Consider the following 18,671-nt stretch of genomic DNA (forward strand, 5'->3'; position numbering starts at 1 on the left):
AATGCTGCTCTCCGTGGGGGCACTCGAGAAGAGAAGAAGCCAGGAGTGCCGTGGGGGACCCCAGAAATGGAGGATCGGGGCCGCTCTGTGCAAAACCCTTGCACAGTGGAGTATAGCATGTTTTGTAAAGCCTTTTTTTTTTTTTTTTTTTGACAATCACTTTAATGCTGCTTTCACACATGCTTTTTCACTACGTTTTATGCAAATGCAAGTCCTGCATGTTCCATGCTCCGTGTTTGGTGGGCTTTTAAATACTGCGCTAAAAATGCAGCTCCCAATTGAAATGAATGGAAGATGCACCGTGTTCATGAAGTCACACCAGTGTAGTACTGGAATGACATCAAATTATTTGGAACTATTAGAAACTACATATTTTGATATGTATGTTGTGACTTTCTTGTAGGGTGACTAATTCTGTATATCAGATCTTTCACACTGAACTCTAATGTCACTTTTCAAAGTATTTCAGCAGGAAGACATAATATATTTAACAGTAAATCAGTACAGCTAGGTAATAAAGATAAATAAAGGCATGTAAATAGTTCAGCTAGATGGTCCTTTTAGTATGTAATGTGTACCTTAACCCCATATGACTGAATAGTTTTAGTACAGAACTGTAGCTGGCTCTAGTTTTTATGCACTGGTGTCTGACAGCAGGGAAAGTTAATTTTTACTTGTTTCCCATCCTAATTAAAAATATTGATGTATACACAGACCTTAAAGGGGTTGTAAAGGAAAAATTGTTTTTTCATAATAAGCATCCTTTACCTGCAGACATTCCTCTTTTCACTTCCTAATTGTTCGTTTTTGCTCAGAAGTTGCTCTTTTTCTTCTCTGTTCTGTTCACTTCCTGCTTGTCTGATTTTACTGACCACCGTGACCGGAGGGTTTACTACGGTGGTCAGTAACGTGCTCACCCCCTCCTTGGAAGTACATCTGTGCGGCAGGACGCTCTCTACGTGTTGGAGACTTCAAGGAGGTGTGAATTACTGGGCGTGCCGCAATGCGTACTGGGAAATGTAGTTCTCTTACATGAACGAACGATGCAAACCAGGAAGTGAATGAGAGAACAGAAACTAGAATGCCGGAGGTGATATAGATGAAGGAATTTAATAGGTATTTACTCGTTTTTTAACAGAATCATTACACTATTCTGTCTGTCTACCTTGCAGACATTAATTTTAGGCAACATTTTTTTTTCCTATAGTGAACCTAAATGAAAGTGTCTTACTTTTGTAAGGCCTCATGCACACTACATCTCTCAAATGCCTGCTTTGTTTTTTTTTTCTGCCCCTAAAGCCCCTCTATGTTAGCCTATGTGTACGTTGCACACATAGGCGTTCACAGGCGGAAAGCTGAATACACCTAAATGGTGTTGAGGGGTGTTTGGCCAGAAATGCTTGACTTTTCCTAAACACTTGGCACATTTAGAGATTGACTGTTCATTTCAAAAGCCAAAATAAATTAATATTCTGGCTAATGAAATGAACACCCAAACACTTGACGTGTTTGAACGTGCCTAGTGTTTTTAACGCTGCTTTTCTCCTGTCAGGAGAAAGGCATTCAGAAGAGCTTAGTTTGCATGAGTCCTAAGTAGTCTAACTGGGCACATTTCTCTGCTGCTATCTGTGGAAGGGGCAGTGGTCTTCATGCAGTGGTACCGACACTTCTCCCCCCCTCCACACTGAGTCAGTCAGTGAAGCTCATGCAGTTGTTGGACCACTGAAGGTAGGCTGCTGCTTCCTCATAGATGGCTGCTGTTATCTCTGCAGTTCCCCCCACTATCTTGAGTGCAGCCTAACCGCTCAAATGATCCAGCCATCTTTGCTGTGTGGTCCTGTCCAATGCCGCACATCCTTTCCAGAGGAAATATCACTGTTGGGTCTTCCTTTTTCTGTGCATGAGTGTCATGTCTCATTCTTTGCAGTGGGAAAGCCATGCACATGGTTGCCCCTGTTGCTTCAACAGAGTGAGGCTCACACACAGGAATAAATAGGGTCGGTTCACACATACACACTAAGAACCCTTTCACACTGCCAGCGCCCGGATGTCGGCGGTAAAGCGACACTAGTTTTAGCGGCGCTTTACCATGGTTTTTGCACCATTTTTCAGGTACTCGCGGGCGCTTATAACCCCTGCTAGCGGCCGAATAAAGGGTTAAAAGCGCCTGTAAAGCTCCGCAGCTGAGGCGCTTTGGCGGCACTGCCCATTGATTTCAATGGGCAGGGGCGCTTTAGGAGCGGGGTATACACCACTCCTAAAGTGCCTCAAAGAAGCTGCTTGCAGGACTTCTTTTGACACCCTGCACTCGGGCTTTCCTACTGGGATTGCAGATGAAGATTTTTTCAGGCGCTTTACAGGGGCTATTTTTGGTGCTAAAGGACCTGAAAAACTCCTCCAGTGTGAAAGGGGTCTAAGAGAATATTTTCACTGGAAAAGATGTGTAGCACTATATGTATTATTTTGATGTACAAAAAGAAGAAAGGAATAAAATTAAATAGGTTCAGTGTAAGAAAATAAAAATAGTCAGCAGCTACAAATCCTGTAGCTGCTGACTTTTAATAAAGACCCTTACCTGTCCATTGATCCAGCACTGTCCTCCCCCGGGCCAATTATTCACTAGCCTTTGGGTTCCCGGCATCCTAACTGTGGGCAGCTGGAAATGTGTCTTACGGCTTCAGACGGCTGCGCATGTGTGAGCCACGCTGCGATTTGTGAATGGTCCCGCAGTCTTTTGGGACCTGCGATGAGAGCGCTCAAAAATGGATCCCTGTTCTCCCTCGAAAAAAAATGACCTGCCAAATGTGGCAGAAGAGGCAAGTGGAGTTGCGCTTTAAGCTGACATGCTGTTATTTTGCAAGTGATTGTACAGGCATGGTCCACTGTCGTCACTGTCGGAATCTGATCAGGGAAAAATGGATGGGAATGCCTGGAACAGAGCTGCTGCACTGAGATATATATATATATATAAAAAAAGAAACCGTATTATAAAAATGGCAGTTGCTTTAGCAAACTAAATATATATATTTTTAACTCCTGCATCGTAAATGAATGCACTCCTACAGTTGTCACCTAGGTTTGCCGAGGTATTTTGGGATGTTCTTCATTTGTCTGAGTGCCTGCTTCCTCCCACAATGGTTATATTTGTCTGTCTGGCATGGTAGTTTTAGCAATCGCTGTTAAATCTAAACTACTACAAGTGGAAACTCATATGGCAATAAATTAAACATATTAATTTTCAGGATGTTATTTATCTAAAATAGCCACCATTTTGAAAATGTGGGCTCTCTAAATAAATTGTCACCTTTTACTAAACATTGGCCATGTGCAACCGAGTCACGGTGAATTTAAGAACATCCACATCCAGTCCTTTTTACTTGTATGTCTTTCAGTACCAAGAAAGGCTAAAAAAATATTCTACTGTTAAATTAAAAATGTACAAAGATGTCATGTTTATCCTATGTAAATCATGTGTATTTTATATGCTTTTTTTTTTTTTTTTAAACAAGACTTTACAATCACTTTTGTACATTTTCATGGCAAAGAGGCACCTTTCAGTTAATTTCAATTCATCTGATCACTCTACATAACATTCTGGAGTATATGCAAATTGCCATCATAAAAACTGAGGCATCAGACTTAAAATTAGTATTTGTGTTATTCTCAAAACTTTTGGCCACGGCTGTATAGGTTACATAGTTGAAAAAAGACAAATGTCCATCTAATTCTAAGTTTGTGACTCAGAAGTAATGAAGACAAACGCACCCAGACAACTGTAGTTTTTCAAGAGGTCAGTAGTAGCAGCCTACAATGTTTCTCTGATGACAGGTGTACTTAAAGTGCACCTGTCGTGCGAGAAGTATGAAAGCCATCTTAAGTGACCTACTTTTGTAAATCGCTTGGTCACTGCTGCGTCTAGCTTCATATAAGTCACAAACCCCAATTCATGCTGTAAATCCGTGTTAGAGAAGTGTCTGAATTTCTTATCTTTTTCTTTTTTAAGGTTAGTGACTCGGCTTTAAAGCCAGAGCATCAACATGAAAGCTAGAAAACTATTATTCTCAAAGGGAGTGGTCAGTAATTGCAGCCTACATATTTTAATTATGAAAGGTACACTTTAAAGGTGTTTCTTGTTAATAAGTAGGACGTGAAATGAAACCTAGTTAAAGTGGTTGTAAAGGCAGAATGTTTATCTGAATACGTTCTATGTACTAAAATAAAATGCTTTCTGTGTGCAGCAGAGCCCCCCCCCATTACTTGCCTGAGCCCCATCTCCATCCAGCAATGTTGCACAAGAGATGCCGTTGGCGCCAGCTGCATCAAAGTCGGTGAGTAAATGAAGAGAGAGAGGGGATGGTGCCAAGCCACGGATCTGTGTCTGAATGGACATAGAGAGGCTTGGCTCGGGTGCCCCCATAGCAAGCTCCTTGCTGTGGGGGAACTCGGCAGGAAGGAGGGGGCCAGAAGTGCTGGTGAGGGACCTGAGAAGAGGAGGGTTGGGGCAGCTCTGTGCAAAACCACTGCACAGAGCAGGTAAGTATGAAGTGTTAGATATTTTTTAACAAAAAGTATTTTGCTGTGTGCTGGTAACATTTATAAGACCTATGGTGAGCTTTATGGTATAAATGCTTTATATGCGAATAATTGCCATTGTTTTCTTTTGGTTTAATTAATTTTTAATTTTTTTTGTACTAACAGCTGTAATTTGGCAAGGGGAACTGGAAACTTTAGATTGGAATAAAGAAAAAAAAAATGGGGACTCCTGGATCTGGAAGGAAACGTACCCAACATAAAGACAGATTTTCTGCTGAAGATGAAGCCCTGAGTCATATTGCAAGAGAGGTTGGTTATATTTTTGATATTTTTGAAACTCGGTTATTTTCTTTGTTTTTCAGTATCATTCCATATTGTCTTATCTTAAAGCACAACTCCAGCTAACACTTTTCATATAGTAATGGATAGAATGGGGAAGCACTAAAGGCTCTGTCAAAAAAAAATTTTTTGTCTTTATTTCTATTGGACATTTTGGATGTAACGGTAAATCTCTCGAGCAGAAAAAATCAAAAAACAATTTTTTTGTAGCATGAGAAAAGGGACTTTTGACAGTGCTATTATTGCTCTATGTGTCTTCCTACACCAGTGAAAACTAGGGATGGGAAGGCCTGGAGAAAAAAAAATAATGAAAAATTTGAAAAAAAAAGAATATGCATTTTCAAAGATGTGTTATGTTTTTTTTCTCCAGGGAAAAAAAAAGTGTGGACTATGTTCTTTTACAATGATAATGACATAGTATTTAAACTATATAATATTAAGACCCTAATGTAAAATCTTAAATTATTGTAAATTCTCTCAGCTGAAAACGAGCAAATCCTGGAATACAATTCAAGTAACGCTACTTCTCAATGCAGTTCTCAAACAAGAGACCTATGCATTTCTGCCACTAGGGGACACTGTAAGGGAAATGCTCCAGTTTCGTTTCTTGTGAGCTCCATCAGTTGGGATACAGTAGATGATAGTTTCTGTCCCCTCGTTCTGTGTTTACACAGACAACTTTTTTTTCTCTGCGGGTCTCATGGATCCCTAGCTACCCTGCAGTCATGACTGAGTCGAGGGAGATACAGGTGCAGGGTGGGATGGGGCATCACATGGTACGCTTCACTGTGATCCCCATGTGTGCACAGATGCTGACCATGGGTGCAGAGGTAGGCGATTGGGGGGGAGGGGGAATAGTGCAGAGATCAAAGCCACAAATGTGAGTATTTAACAGCCTGCGAATGATTTCTGGACCTGAACACTTTTTGCGCAGCACACCCCTAAACCCTGCACTCTGTATGTAGCACGCTCTTTTAGGGCAACAATAATGCTGATACAGCCTGCAATTAAATTGTTTGACACCTTTGCTTTAAATGATTCCCAATGTTCACCATCACAGCATAATGTTTACCTATAGTCTGGTCAGTAAATTGTTTTTTCTTTTTCTTCTCTCAGTAAAATGGTGAGACCAACATCTAGAGTTTGGAAACATTTCTACAGTGCAAAGCTGCAATTTAAAATATTGTGAGAAGATGAAATATTCTTTTCCAAATGCTATATGGATGACAAAAACACATCCTTGCATGCCAGACGTGCCCTAAACCCCCAAAAAATACTTTATGGAATGAAACGAGGATCAGAATAAAACACAAGTTTAGTTTTAATAAGCTTTACTTTAATTTCAAGAATATTACTTTTAGTATACACTGCATTTCACGTTTCTAGTGTAACAAAATGTCTTTCAATTTTTCATTTTTTTTTTCGGAACAAAAGTATTTATTTGGATCTCCGTAATACCATTTGCCAGGCTGACGCCACCCTTTGCCACACCGGCAAAGGGTGTCCTGACCACCCCCATTTTTCGCACCGTTGCTCTGATTGCCGCCATACCCCATGCTGGCGGCCTGATCGCTGTCATATCACTACTAGTGCAAACAGAGCCAGTGTCTCCAATTGTTTTCACTGTCCTGGTTCTCCAGGACCTACAAAAATGTCAGTCAGAAAATGCCTACTCTATGCCCCTTGAGCACCCTAATTGCTTCCAGTTAAGCAACGTCCAGGTGATTCTGAAGCCGGTAAAAGTATTCCGAGCCACTAAAGAGACGGGGTGGGGTGTAATTCGAAGTATGCCAATGCTATGTGTGAGAAATATCTTAACAACTTCCCGACGGCCGTATGACTTTATACGGCCGCAGGGTGGTTGTAATTCTCTGACTCGCCGTCTTTTTACGGCCTCTGCTCCTCCTGGCCACTGGGGATCACTGAGATGCCGATGCCTGGCGGCCGCGATGTCCGCCAGGCACCCGCGATCGGCGGTTACAGAGACAAGGACGTGGATCTGTGTGTGTGTAAACACACAGATCCACGTCCTGTCAGGGAGAGAGGAGAGGGATCTGTGTCCCTTGTACCTAGGGACACAGATCGGTCACCTCCCCCAGTCAGTCCCCTTCCTCCACAGTTAGTAACACTAGGCAGGGTACACATTTAACCCCTCCCTCACCCCCTAGTGTTAACCCCTTCAATGCCAGTCACATTTATACAGTAATTAGTGCATATTTATAGCACTGATGGCAGTATAAATGTGAATGGTGCCAAAAATGTGTCAAAAGTGTCCGATGGGTCCGCCATAATGTCGCAGTCCCAATAAAAATCTAGCTATTTATTATAGCAACAAGTAAAAATCTTTTTGTTTATAGCGCAAAAAATAAAAACTGCAGAGGTGATCAAATACCACAAAAAGAAAGCTCTATTTGTGGGAACAAAAGGACGTAAATTTTGTTTGGGAGCCACGTCGCACGACCGTGCAATTGTCAGTTAAAGCGACGCAGTGCTGAATCGCAAAAAGTCCTCTGGTCAGGAAGGGGGTATATGTGCCCAGTAAGCAAGTGGTTAAATTGACAACTTTTGTCTAAATAAAAAATATTTTCATTTTCTTTACATGTTTTTCAAAATCTTGTGGCAAAAAAATTAAGACAGCATTTTTGCCAATGCACCACAAAGTGGGGCCCACCAGTGCATTCAATGTTTGTTTTGTGTGGTCTTTGCTGTGATCTTTTGAAAATGGATTTCTTCACAGTGCAGCTAATCAGGTCAGGGATGGCTTGTTTTAAAGCTCTTTTACCGATTGTTATGGATACAGTTAGGTCCATATATATTTGGACACAGGCACAATTTATTTGTATTTTTTTTAGGTATTTACCAAAACAGATTCAAGCTATAGTCATATAATGGATATGGGCTGAAAGTGCACACTCTCCGGTTTAATTTTAGGATATGTACTATGTACATCCAAATCGGAGGAAGGGTTTAGGAATTGGAGCTCTTAAGAAAAGCCACCCCCCTTTTTCAAGGGACCAACAGTAATTGGACAATTGACTCAAAAGCTGTTTCATGGCCAGGTGTGGGCTACTCCATTATTTCTTCATCAGTTAAGCGGGTAAAAGATCTGGAGTTAATTCTAAGTGTGGTAATTGCATTTGGAATCTATTGCTGTGAACCTACATCATGCGTTCAAAGGAGCTGTCCATGCAAGTGAAACAGGCCATTGTTAACTAAACAAATCCAACAGAGAGATAGCAGCAACATTGGGAGTGGCCAAATCAACAGTTTGGTACATTCTGAGGTAGGAAGACAGCACTGGTGAGCTCAGCAACGCATAAAAGCTTGGACATCCAAGGAAGACTACAGTGGGGGATGATTGCAGGATCCTCTCTTTGCTAAAGAAAAACCCATTCACAACATTCAGGCAAGTGAAGGAAACCCTCCAGGAGGTGGGCGTATCATTCTCAAAGTCTACAATCGAGAAAAGACTTCACAAGGGCAAATACAGAGGGTTCACCGCAAGGTGCAAAAACCATTTATAAGCCTGAAGAATAGAAAAGCCAGATTAGATTTCCAAAAAAACATCTAAAAAAAGCCAGACCAGTTCTGGAAAAGCATTCTTTGAATGGATGAAACTAAGATTAATCTGTACCAGAATGACAGAAAGAAAAAAGTGGCTTGGAACAGCTCATGATCCAAAGCACACAACCTCATCTGTAAAACATGGTGGAGGCAGTGTGATGGCATGGGCATGCATGGCTTCCAGTGGCCCTGGGTCATTGGTGTTTATTGATGTGACAGAAAACGGTAGCAGCTGGATGAATTCTGCAATGTTTATAGATGTACTACCTTAAGCCTAGATTCAGCCAAATGCAGCAAAGTTAATTGGACGGCGCTTCACGGTACAGGTGGACAATGATCCAAAACACACTGTAAAAACAACCAAGGAGCTTTTGCAGGGAAAAAAGTGGAATATTCTGCGATGGCAAATCACTTGATCTCAACCCAATTGAGCATTAATTTCACTGGCTGAAGGCAAAACTAAAGGAAGACCCACAAACAAAGAGCAACTGAAGACAGCTGCAGTTAGAGCCTGGCAAAGCATCAGAAAGGATGAAACCCGGTCTTTGGTAATGTCCATGGGTTCCAGACTTCAGGCAGTAAAGCATTCTCAACAAAATATAAAAAATTTACATTTTATTTATGATCATATTTATTTGTTTAATTACATTTGAGCCCCTGAAAATAGAGGGGACTGTGTATAAAAATGGTTGCAGTTCCTAAAAATTTTACTTGATATTTTATGTTTAACCCCTTGAATTAAAGCTGAAAGTCTGCACTTCAAATATATTTTTAATTTTAATTTTATTCTGGTGGCATACAGAGCTAAAAGTATGAAAATTGTGCCTGTCCAAATATATATGGACCTAACTGTATGTAAGTATTAATATCCTCAGTCTATGCACTTTAAAATGAACCTGTTGCTTTGTCATATTTACTTTTCACAGTGGTAAAAGAAAAGCAGAATATTGTTTTCAAATAAGTATTGGTTGAAATAACTTAAAATATTGGTGTATATGCATTCCTTTGTCCTTCATCTTATGATTATTAAAATGTCAGATCCTAAATCGGACATACCTTGTTACTGCATGTTCTGGCTACCATTCAAAAATTTGTCAATTCACAGTTTGCATTCGTTCAGTTTCGACCATATAGTACAGGCATGTCCAAAGTCTGGCCCACGTTTCGGTTTGATGTGGCCCCCTCGTAGTTTGTGTGTGTGTGTATGTATGTATGTATGTATGTATATATATATATATATATATATATATATATATATATATATATATATATATATATATATATACTTTTGTGGGCCCCCCCCCCCCCCCCCGGGCCACAAAAGATGTATATACTGTATTTATCAGCACTGCCTCGGAGAGAACAGGGAGGGGGCCTGGTTCCTTGCAAGATGTTCCTGGAGGGAATCAGGAACACCCCTTGTCTTCTGCGTCGCCTTCCTGGGGGCAGAAGAGGTTTGGGGCCGTCTGTACGGGGAGGCCCTTGAGGGGCTTCCCCTGCTGGGGGCTGAGACTGAGGGGCTTCCCCTGATGGGGGGGGGGGGGGGTCTGAGAGGGCCCGGGCAAAACGGAAGATTCCTCAAAGTAGAGGCAAACCTCCTGATCAAGATTCACCATCTCCTCCTCAACCACCTCTAGAGGAGAGGTGTGGCCACTCCCCTCCACCACTGTCTCTTGGCTTCCCAGGGGGTCAGGCTGAGCCAGATGTTCCGGGGATGGCGTGGGACGGCCACCGGCAGCAGATGGCCCCTGCTCCCTCCAGCACATCTGTGGATGACACAAAGCATTCACATGTTGGTGGACCCACACACTTGTCACATGTTCCCTTCCACCCCCTCACATGCTACACACCGGATGGGGGATAAAAAGCACTTACCTGTCCTCGAGGCCTGATCAAGGGAGTCAAAGCCCTCCAGGCCCTCCAGAGTATGGCGCCTCTTGGCGCCATAGATGAATACATTGTGCCTCTCTATGGCCGAGATGAGGACAGCCTTCTCATCTGGAGAGAAATGTTTCTTCCTCCTGTCTTTCTCCGACTCCACAACAGCCATCGCTCAGCAAAAGTACCTTGCTTCAGGGGGGGAAACAAGCAGGGATGTACTTTTGCGCCAGACGGGCGTATGGCTGGGCGTATTTATGCGCTCTGCGTAAGCCGGTGGGCCGGCGTATACCAGGAAGTTGCACCGGCGTAGTTGTGAGCATGCGCACAGTGGAGCGATCATACGTCCACGTCACTGCGCATGCTCCGTTCATGATACGCTGGGCGTAAAACACTGCTCTACGCTCGGACCATCATTAGCATAAGGTCACACCCACTTAAACTGGCTTACGCCTTCGAAATTACGTTACGCCGGCGCAACATTGGGAGCAAGTGCTTTGTGAATACTTTGCTTGCCTCTCTGTGTTACGTTGGCGTAGCGCATATGAGATGTACTACGCCGGCAGAAATATGCGCCGATCTACGTGAATCTGGGCCAAGATATCCATCTCTATCTAAATAACACGCCCAAACTCATCTCTTCTCCACACACAGCCACAAAAGCAAGAGAATTCTTGTTGGGCAGTGTATTAGTGCTCGGACTGAATTTTAATGGTTCAAAGAATGTCAGGAAAAATGGTCGGCCCTCACTCATGTTCACTTAATTAAATCTGTCCCTCTTTGAAAAAAGTTTGGACACCCCTGAAATAGTATAATGTACTGCATGCCCCTCTTCTGGATATTTGTCCTCAATACTTCACTTGTAATGGGAGTACAATTAATATAGTCTTTGCTTTTAACCTTTAAAAAAAAAACGATGAATTGACAAATTTTTGAATGGTAGCCAGAACATGCAGTAACAAGGTATGTCTGATTTAGGATCTGACATTTTAATAATCATAAGATGAAGGACAAAGGAAGGCATATGCACCAATATTTTAAAGTTATTTCAACCAATATTTATTTGAAAACAATATTCTGCTTTTCTTTTACCACTGTGAAAAGTAAATAGTAGAAACAATGCCTCTAAATACCTTGTGAAGTATCTTCAGGGTGGTCGCGTGATTCCCGGCTGCTCTGATACTCTGATCCAGGACTACAGCGGGAGAAGACAAGCCACCAGCTCGACGGTCACGTGACTCTCGGTTGACATCAGCGGGAGAGCTTGGCTCCTCCTGCTATAGCCCTGGATCGGAGTATAATAGCGGCCAGGAGTCACGTGTCTGGCCTGAAGATACTTCACTAAAGGGTATTTAGAGGCTTTGTTTCTAATGAACAATGACACAGCTCAGGATGAAAGCTTTTAAGAGAGGGGCTGGCAGAAAATCATAATGTAGGGTTACAAACCCTTCAACTCTAACCCCTTAGGCTCCTTTCACAATAGGCGGAGTCCGCCAGCTCAGCGGGAGATCTGTCCGCAGATCTCCGCTGAGCCGGCGTATGACAAGCCCCTCTCTGCTCACTGAGCGGGGAGGGGCTTGTGCAGCGCCGCTGATTCCTATGGAGAGCTCTGATTTTTTTTTTTTTTTAATATGGAATGCTTCGCGAATTTGTCATCCTTGCCCAGGGGCCATGCTAATCTTCTCTGTATCGTTCCAAGTTTACTATATGTGCTGCCGAAGCGAGCACAAGCATGTCCGTTTTTATCAGATCTCACCTGATCCGATCTGCCATGGACGGATGGGGAAATATCTCCATCCGTCTGATTTTGGCGGATCGGTTCGTGTCTGATGTCAGCAGACATATCTCCACTGACATCTGACGCTCCATAGGATTGCATGGAGCCGCTGTTCAGGTCTGCCGTCAAAACTGACAGGCGGACCTGAACGGTCCGGCCGTGTGAAAGGGGCCTTACCCTTTTAAAAATTAAAATAATAATAAATAAAAATATAATAAAAGCTGATGGAAAAGCTAAAAAAAAAGCTGAAAAACCTACCAACAGATGATTGTTTTTGAGTTTCAGTGTTTTTTTATTAGCCAATAGAGAAAACTATGTATACAAACATACAAACATGCAAATTGCACATAAAAACGCTGGAAAAATGCTCAGACACTACTCTCAGGTGTGAAGGCATCCTGAAAGGAGTGCAGTAGACATTGAAACAGTAATGGTAAGTATCTAGTGGCTAAAACTGGCTTGGGGGGGGGGGGGGGCTTTTGGGGTTGTTGCTGAATTTTATTCCTCTGAAAATTCTTCTTTTGGCTGGGTTCACACCAGTCCGGTGCGAATTCCAGCTCCGTTTTCCCTGCGAGGGGGAGGTGTAGTGAGGAGGGGAGAGAATTGATGTTAACGGAACGCATCTGTGAATCAGATGTGTTCGCATAGAAGATAATAGGCCTGAATTTGCATCTGAGACGAACTGCACTGCCGTATAAACGCACGCGATTTTTGGGCAATGTGGAGTGCGAATGCACCTCAGATATGTGAACCAGCCTCATTCAAATGAATGTATTTTAAAATGTCCTGTGAATTGGATGCGGTGTAAGCCACATTTAATTTGCATAGGTGTGAACCCAGCCTTAAGCTGTGGATAAATATTACTCTTTGCAGTAACAGGGCAACTTTCCATACAGTGCCACAGGAAATCTCGCATTCAACGTACAGAAGTCGGTCAATAATGCAGGTGTATTTTGATGATGAAAATGTTCGTGCATGGAAGAAAATTTTCTGATTTTGAAAAATCTATGTGTGTATGTATGTATGTGTGTGTGTGTATGTGTGTGTGTGTGTGTATATATATATATATGTGTGTGTGTGTGTGTGTGTGTGTGTGTGTATATATATATATATATATATATATATATATATATATATATATATATAAATTATTTTTTTCACAATTTGTCTCCTAAGACAATGACAAATCTATGTATTGAGAGTGCAATTATAGCTTTGTTTTGTTAAAGCATTACATTAATCAGAAGGGGCTTTCTTTCACAACAGAACTTTGTCAAAGAAATAAGGCAGATAAACGTATTCCGGAATAGCAGATGGCTTGTCTATCAGTAGACAGTTGGGCCTGTGTCATCACTATATTGTGAACTAGGAAGTTGTTCTATAGATAGAATTATGTGCCTGCTGATCAGCTGTTGGTATCGGTTTGAACACCACAAAGAGCTGTGCATGTCAGACATCTGTAAACTGCACCTGTTAAACAGGACTGCAATTTAAACAATGTCTCCAAAATTTAGAACATGTTGGGCAAAATATGCGAAACCCGAACAAAACGGTTAAATGCACAAGGTGTGTATTTGCCGCTTTCCTGCCAATTTTGTAAAGCCAGTCTTTTAAACTGGTCAGCCCTACATCTCTGGCACATTTCCTGCTCCTGTATCACTTCTGCGGCTACAGACTGCTAACTGGGCCATTCCTAGGCAACATTACTTCTGTCCAGTTAGCAGGGATGTGATCAATGACACCGTAAAGCTGATCGTACTACTAATAGCTTGGTGGTTCTGGCTGTATAGTATGGAAGAGATGTATAAATAAGTTTGGCAGAACGAAATTTTATAGCTCAAATGGTAAACGTGTATTTTAATGGTTTATTCAGCTGTTGGCTGGACCCCCTTTAAAGTTATTAATATCAATTGCTCTATTCCCTAATCAAGGGTATGACCAATAAAATCAATATATATAGTATTTGCAACTACTTTAAAGCTAAAGTTTTTTAGTGGCCAATTATATTTAAATGGCATTGGATACGCTACTTAATGGCATGTGCTGGTGGCTGCTGTTTACAGTAGAAATCCTCAGTCACCTGTCCCTGGATTTCCCTGCAGCGGCGATCGTCCGGTGCTGGGTTAATATCTTTGACTGTGCCTGTGACACAGTCATCAAAATTGCCAACTATGCTTGTTCTTTCCGTCATTGTGCTCCAATCATAGCACCTGTATGTCAGGTTCTCACTTTGCAAAGAATTCTGTGATTGGAGGACGGGCGTGGATGAATGGAATATCTGTCTCCTCTAATCGCTGAATGCTTTGCATTGTGGGTACTTTTAGTACTGGTGCTGTGAACAGAGCAGGGTGAAAAGTGGGAGCATAGTCAGTACCTTTAAGTGCCTTTCACAGTCGCAGCTACTATTTACCCCTGCAGAACCAGAAGATCACCCCTGTGGGAATATCCAGGGGCAGAGGACTGAGCATTTCTACTGTAAACCGCAGCCACCAGCATAAGGAGCACACTCAGTTGCTGGAAAGTAGCATCCCTGGGGAGAAAATACTAAACTTCAGCATTAATGTGCAGAAGAAGAATATATGTAAGAACTTCTCCTGACTCCCTGCTGAATAAATGAAAAGCTATAATACACAGATTACAAGCCACTGATCTTAACCATTCATTCAAATGCATTCCCTGCATTAAAGCGGGAGTTCACCCATTTGTAAAAAAAAAAAAATTCTCCCCTTAGCTTCCTGCTCGTTCGGTCTAGGGGAATCGGCTATTTGTATTAAAATATGAGCAGTACTTACCCGTTTTCGAGCTGCATCTTCTTCCGTCGCTTCCGGGTATGGGTCTTCGGGAGCGGGCGTTCCTTCTTGATTGACAGCCTTCCGAGAGGCTTCCGACGGTCGCATCCATCGCGTCACTCGTAGCCGAAAGAAGCCGAACGTCGGTGCGGCTCTATACTGCGCCTGCGCACCGACGTTCGGCTTCTTTCGGAAAATCGTGACGCGATGGATGCGACCGTCGGAAGCCTCTCGGAAGCCTGTCAATCAAGAAGGAACGCCCATTCCCGAAGCCCATACCCGGAAGCGACGGAGAGGATGCATCTCGTAAACGGGTAAGTACTGCACATGTTTTAAAATAAATAGCCGATTCCCCTAGTAAAAACGAGCAGGAATCTAAGGGGGAAAAGTGCCCTCTAAGGGTGAACCCCCGCTTTAAGATAGAAAAATGTTTGGGTAATAATATTGCCCCCTCACCCCACCCCGTTTATGGTTCTAAGCCCTCACTCAATCCAGTGCTATGCCTGCCTGTAGCAGGTATTCCTGTTCTCACAGGTTTGCTGAGGCAGCAGGATCCATCTGCTCCTCCTCCTCCTCCTACTGCTGCTGTCAGTCAAATCCTGTGACGGAGAGGGGTGGGGCTGAGTTGCACTGTCTGTGTCTATGGATGGATGCAGGCAGCGTGGCTTGGGATTGAACCCACAGGTGTTCCACAATAGGAAGCCGAAACTGAGAAGAGGAGGAGCCTGAAGTTGCCGGGGAGCTACCTGAGAAGAGGAGGCTACTATTGCACAGAGCAGGTAAGTATAACATGTTTATTATTTAAAAGATAAACTTTAGAAACACCTTAATGTGGTGGCTGCATTCATTGTCTTTTTAAGGCGTTTTCTCCTTTATTTCCACCTGGTGATTTGGCCTATGACCTATTCCTGTCTGAGTCCCTCCACTTACTGGAGGAACAGCAGAACCCCTCCTGGACTGCAGCATTGTCGATCTGTGAAGATCTGCGTTAGATGGACTTGATTAACAAATTAAAGCTGGATTCCAACTAAAACTTTATAAGCAGTTACAGTAACCTTTTTTTTTCCTTTTGGGAGAAAGATTTTACATGAATCAAAGCTGATCATTGTAAGCAACCCCGTAAGTGTTAAATGTCTTTTTTCAACCCTCTAATTGGCACGTTTGCAGGACAGCTTGGTCAGTTGAAGGAAGTTGACTAATTGACTTCCTGGCTGAATCAACAAGTGAAAGATGGCTAAAAGGATAATAATACAGCTACCTCATGTACGAATTGGTAATCTGCATTATAGTAACTTTTTTTATTTTGGGGATTAACGACTCTTTAACTCTTCACTTTATCCAAAATAAAAGAATTGTTTTTTTGCCTATAAATACACATTAAGCTCCCTGTAATGTGTTTGGATTTATTTCAAGGTTTTGCGCAAGAATACTATGCGCTGAAGTGACATGCCTTGGCAAGAATTTGTGTTATTGCAAAACATATGGCTTGGTAACATTAACGATGAATGTTGTAATCTGTTTATAAACATGTAGATGTTTTTTTAATCTTTACATTTGTTAGGCAGTTTGTGGTGAATTTTTTTTTTTTTTTTTGCTTTTAATTGGATCTGTGATGGGGTTTGCTTTATAATTACAACTCTTCTAATAAATGTTTAAAAGAAATCAAAATAATTTTATACAGAATTTAATTATAAAATCAAGTAGGTGCATAAAATGGACCAAGAATGATGCACTACTTTTACTGAGCTTTTAATGAGCGTAGACCTCCATAGACCTATACAACAATTCCAAATGGAATTTTTTTTAATAACACAGCACAGAGCAGCCCTGGTCCTCTTCTATTGCGGTGTCCTGGCAGCACTTCTGGCTCCTCCTCTTCGAGTGCCCCCATATAGAGCCGCTTTCCCTGGGGCCACCCATGCGGGGTGCGCTTAAGAGTCCTGCTGCTGCGTCCATTGACAGAGATGGCAGGACTCTGTCTCGTCCCCTCTTTTGTGTCACTGGATTTGATTGACTGCTGCTACCAATCTATCCTTGAGGATAGAGGCAGCTGCTGGGCATTTGTCTGTTTTGTAGGTGCCCCTGATCAGACCATCCCATTGCCCTCTGTGGAGCTATGAATGTAAACAGACATTTGTCAGTTTACACCTACTGTCATCAGATCCTATCTGCTAAAACAGACAGGGGGGATCCGTTCACCATCCGTCTGGCAGATCAGATGGAGTGGCAGTCGGGTGGTCACAGGCAGGCGGTCTGTTTCCATCCATCCGACCGCCCATAGAGGAAAGCGAGCTGTGTTCGTGTCCGCTCTGCATAAGCGGAGAAGGCACGGGCCTGTCGTCCGTCTGTTAAGCGGGGGATCAGCGGACAGATCCCCAGCTGAGCAGGCACAACCTCTGGCAGAGCCCAACTGTGTGAGAGTCTTTAATCTCAACCTAGGATCAGTATGAGGCCTGGTGTATTGGATGGTTAGATTAGAGCTGGCATAAGATGGGCGGAGGTAATACTACGTCCCCAATAGTTTGCACACAACAAAAAACAAAATTGCCCATGGGACCTGGTGTACAGCGTTGGTTTAGCTCAACAAGCAAACGGGTATTGTTTCCGTACTGACGAGGAGCATTTGCTTCAGATTTGGGATCAACTTATGTCCTATTTGGACGACTGTTACCATCAGTACTGCTTCCCTCTCCATACAAGTAAATTCTAATGCAAAAGCAGTTTGAAGCAGATTAGACCACGTTCACATCTGAGCAATTTGGAATCGCACAAAAAATTGCAGCACAGCACACATCTCCCATTTGGGTGCCAATCATTCATAATGGCACCCTAAATGCAGTGCAATTTTTCCATGACTGTCACTAGACAAAACACATAAACTGTGGCAAATTGCACAAAAAATGCGCCTGGTTCAGTTATCTGCTGCACAGCGGGGGTGCCGATGCTTATGACCAGCGCGATGACCGCCGGCTGTGAGCGATCGCGGGAATGAGAGGCAGAACAAGGACGTTTGAGTATAAATACGCACATCACTGTTCTGAAAGTAGTTGCAGATTGTGAGTTTCTCTAAGCTGGGAGCCACGATCTGTCATCTTCTATAGTGAGTCCCATCCCCCTACAGTTAAAATGCACAATAACACAATTAACCCCCTGATTGCCCCCTATTGTTAACCCCTTCACTGCCCGTGACAATTACACAGTAATCAGTGCATTTTTATAGCACTAATTGCTGTATAAATACCAATGGTCCCAAAAATGTGTCAAAAGTGTCCGATATAACTTTTGCGCAAACTAATCAATATATGCTTATTGCGATTTTTTTATTTTTTTACCAAAAATATGTATACGAATACATATCCGCCTAAACTGAAAAAAAATAGCTTTTTTTGTAAATAAATTGGGGATGTTTATTATAGCAAAAAGTACAAAATATTGTTTTGTTTTTTCAAAATTTGTCGCCTTTTTTTTTTTTTTTTTTTTTTTTTAAAAAAAAAAAAAAACGTCCATTTTGTTTGGGTGCAACATTGCACGACCGCACAATTGTCAGTTAAAGTGACAGTGCCTTATCACAAAAAATGGCCCGGTCATTGAGCAGCCAAATTATCCAGGGCTGAAGTAGATAAAGAGAAGTTTTTTTAGTTGCAACTCTGAAAAACTCTAAAAAATGCTGCAAAATGTATAATACAGCTAACGCTACTGGCATTTTTATACTGTCCAGTGTGCATGAGGTCTCAGTGTGGTGATCTGCATAGCAATTCACCACTCTTCTGGCTCCTTATCTAGTGGCTCAA

The 18,671-nt window shown here is 42.4% G+C and overlaps 1 protein-coding gene and 1 non-coding gene across 11 annotated transcripts in view; one reads left to right on the top strand and one right to left on the bottom strand.

The window, feature by feature from the left end:
- The window catches only part of LRRFIP2 (LRR binding FLII interacting protein 2), a 148,507-nt gene that overhangs the window by 15,118 nt on the left and 114,718 nt on the right, over nucleotides 1-18,671 (top strand). For all 10 annotated transcript variants that reach the window (XM_040353285.1, XM_040353288.1, XM_040353295.1 and 7 more), the window contains exon 2: nucleotides 4,699-4,842. In XM_040353285.1, coding sequence (XP_040209219.1) covers nucleotides 4,753-4,842 — 90 coding nt within the window. In that variant the 5' untranslated portion in view covers nucleotides 4,699-4,752. The remainder of the gene's footprint in view (nucleotides 1-4,698; nucleotides 4,843-18,671) is intronic.
- Nucleotides 11,940-12,042, bottom strand: LOC120942086. The gene has a single exon (XR_005749886.1). It is a non-coding gene; the product is annotated as a U6 spliceosomal RNA (small nuclear RNA).

Source organism: Rana temporaria, chromosome 5 (assembly GCF_905171775.1).
Source record: "Rana temporaria chromosome 5, aRanTem1.1, whole genome shotgun sequence".
In the NCBI taxonomy this organism is placed as follows: Eukaryota; Metazoa; Chordata; class Amphibia; order Anura; family Ranidae; genus Rana; species Rana temporaria.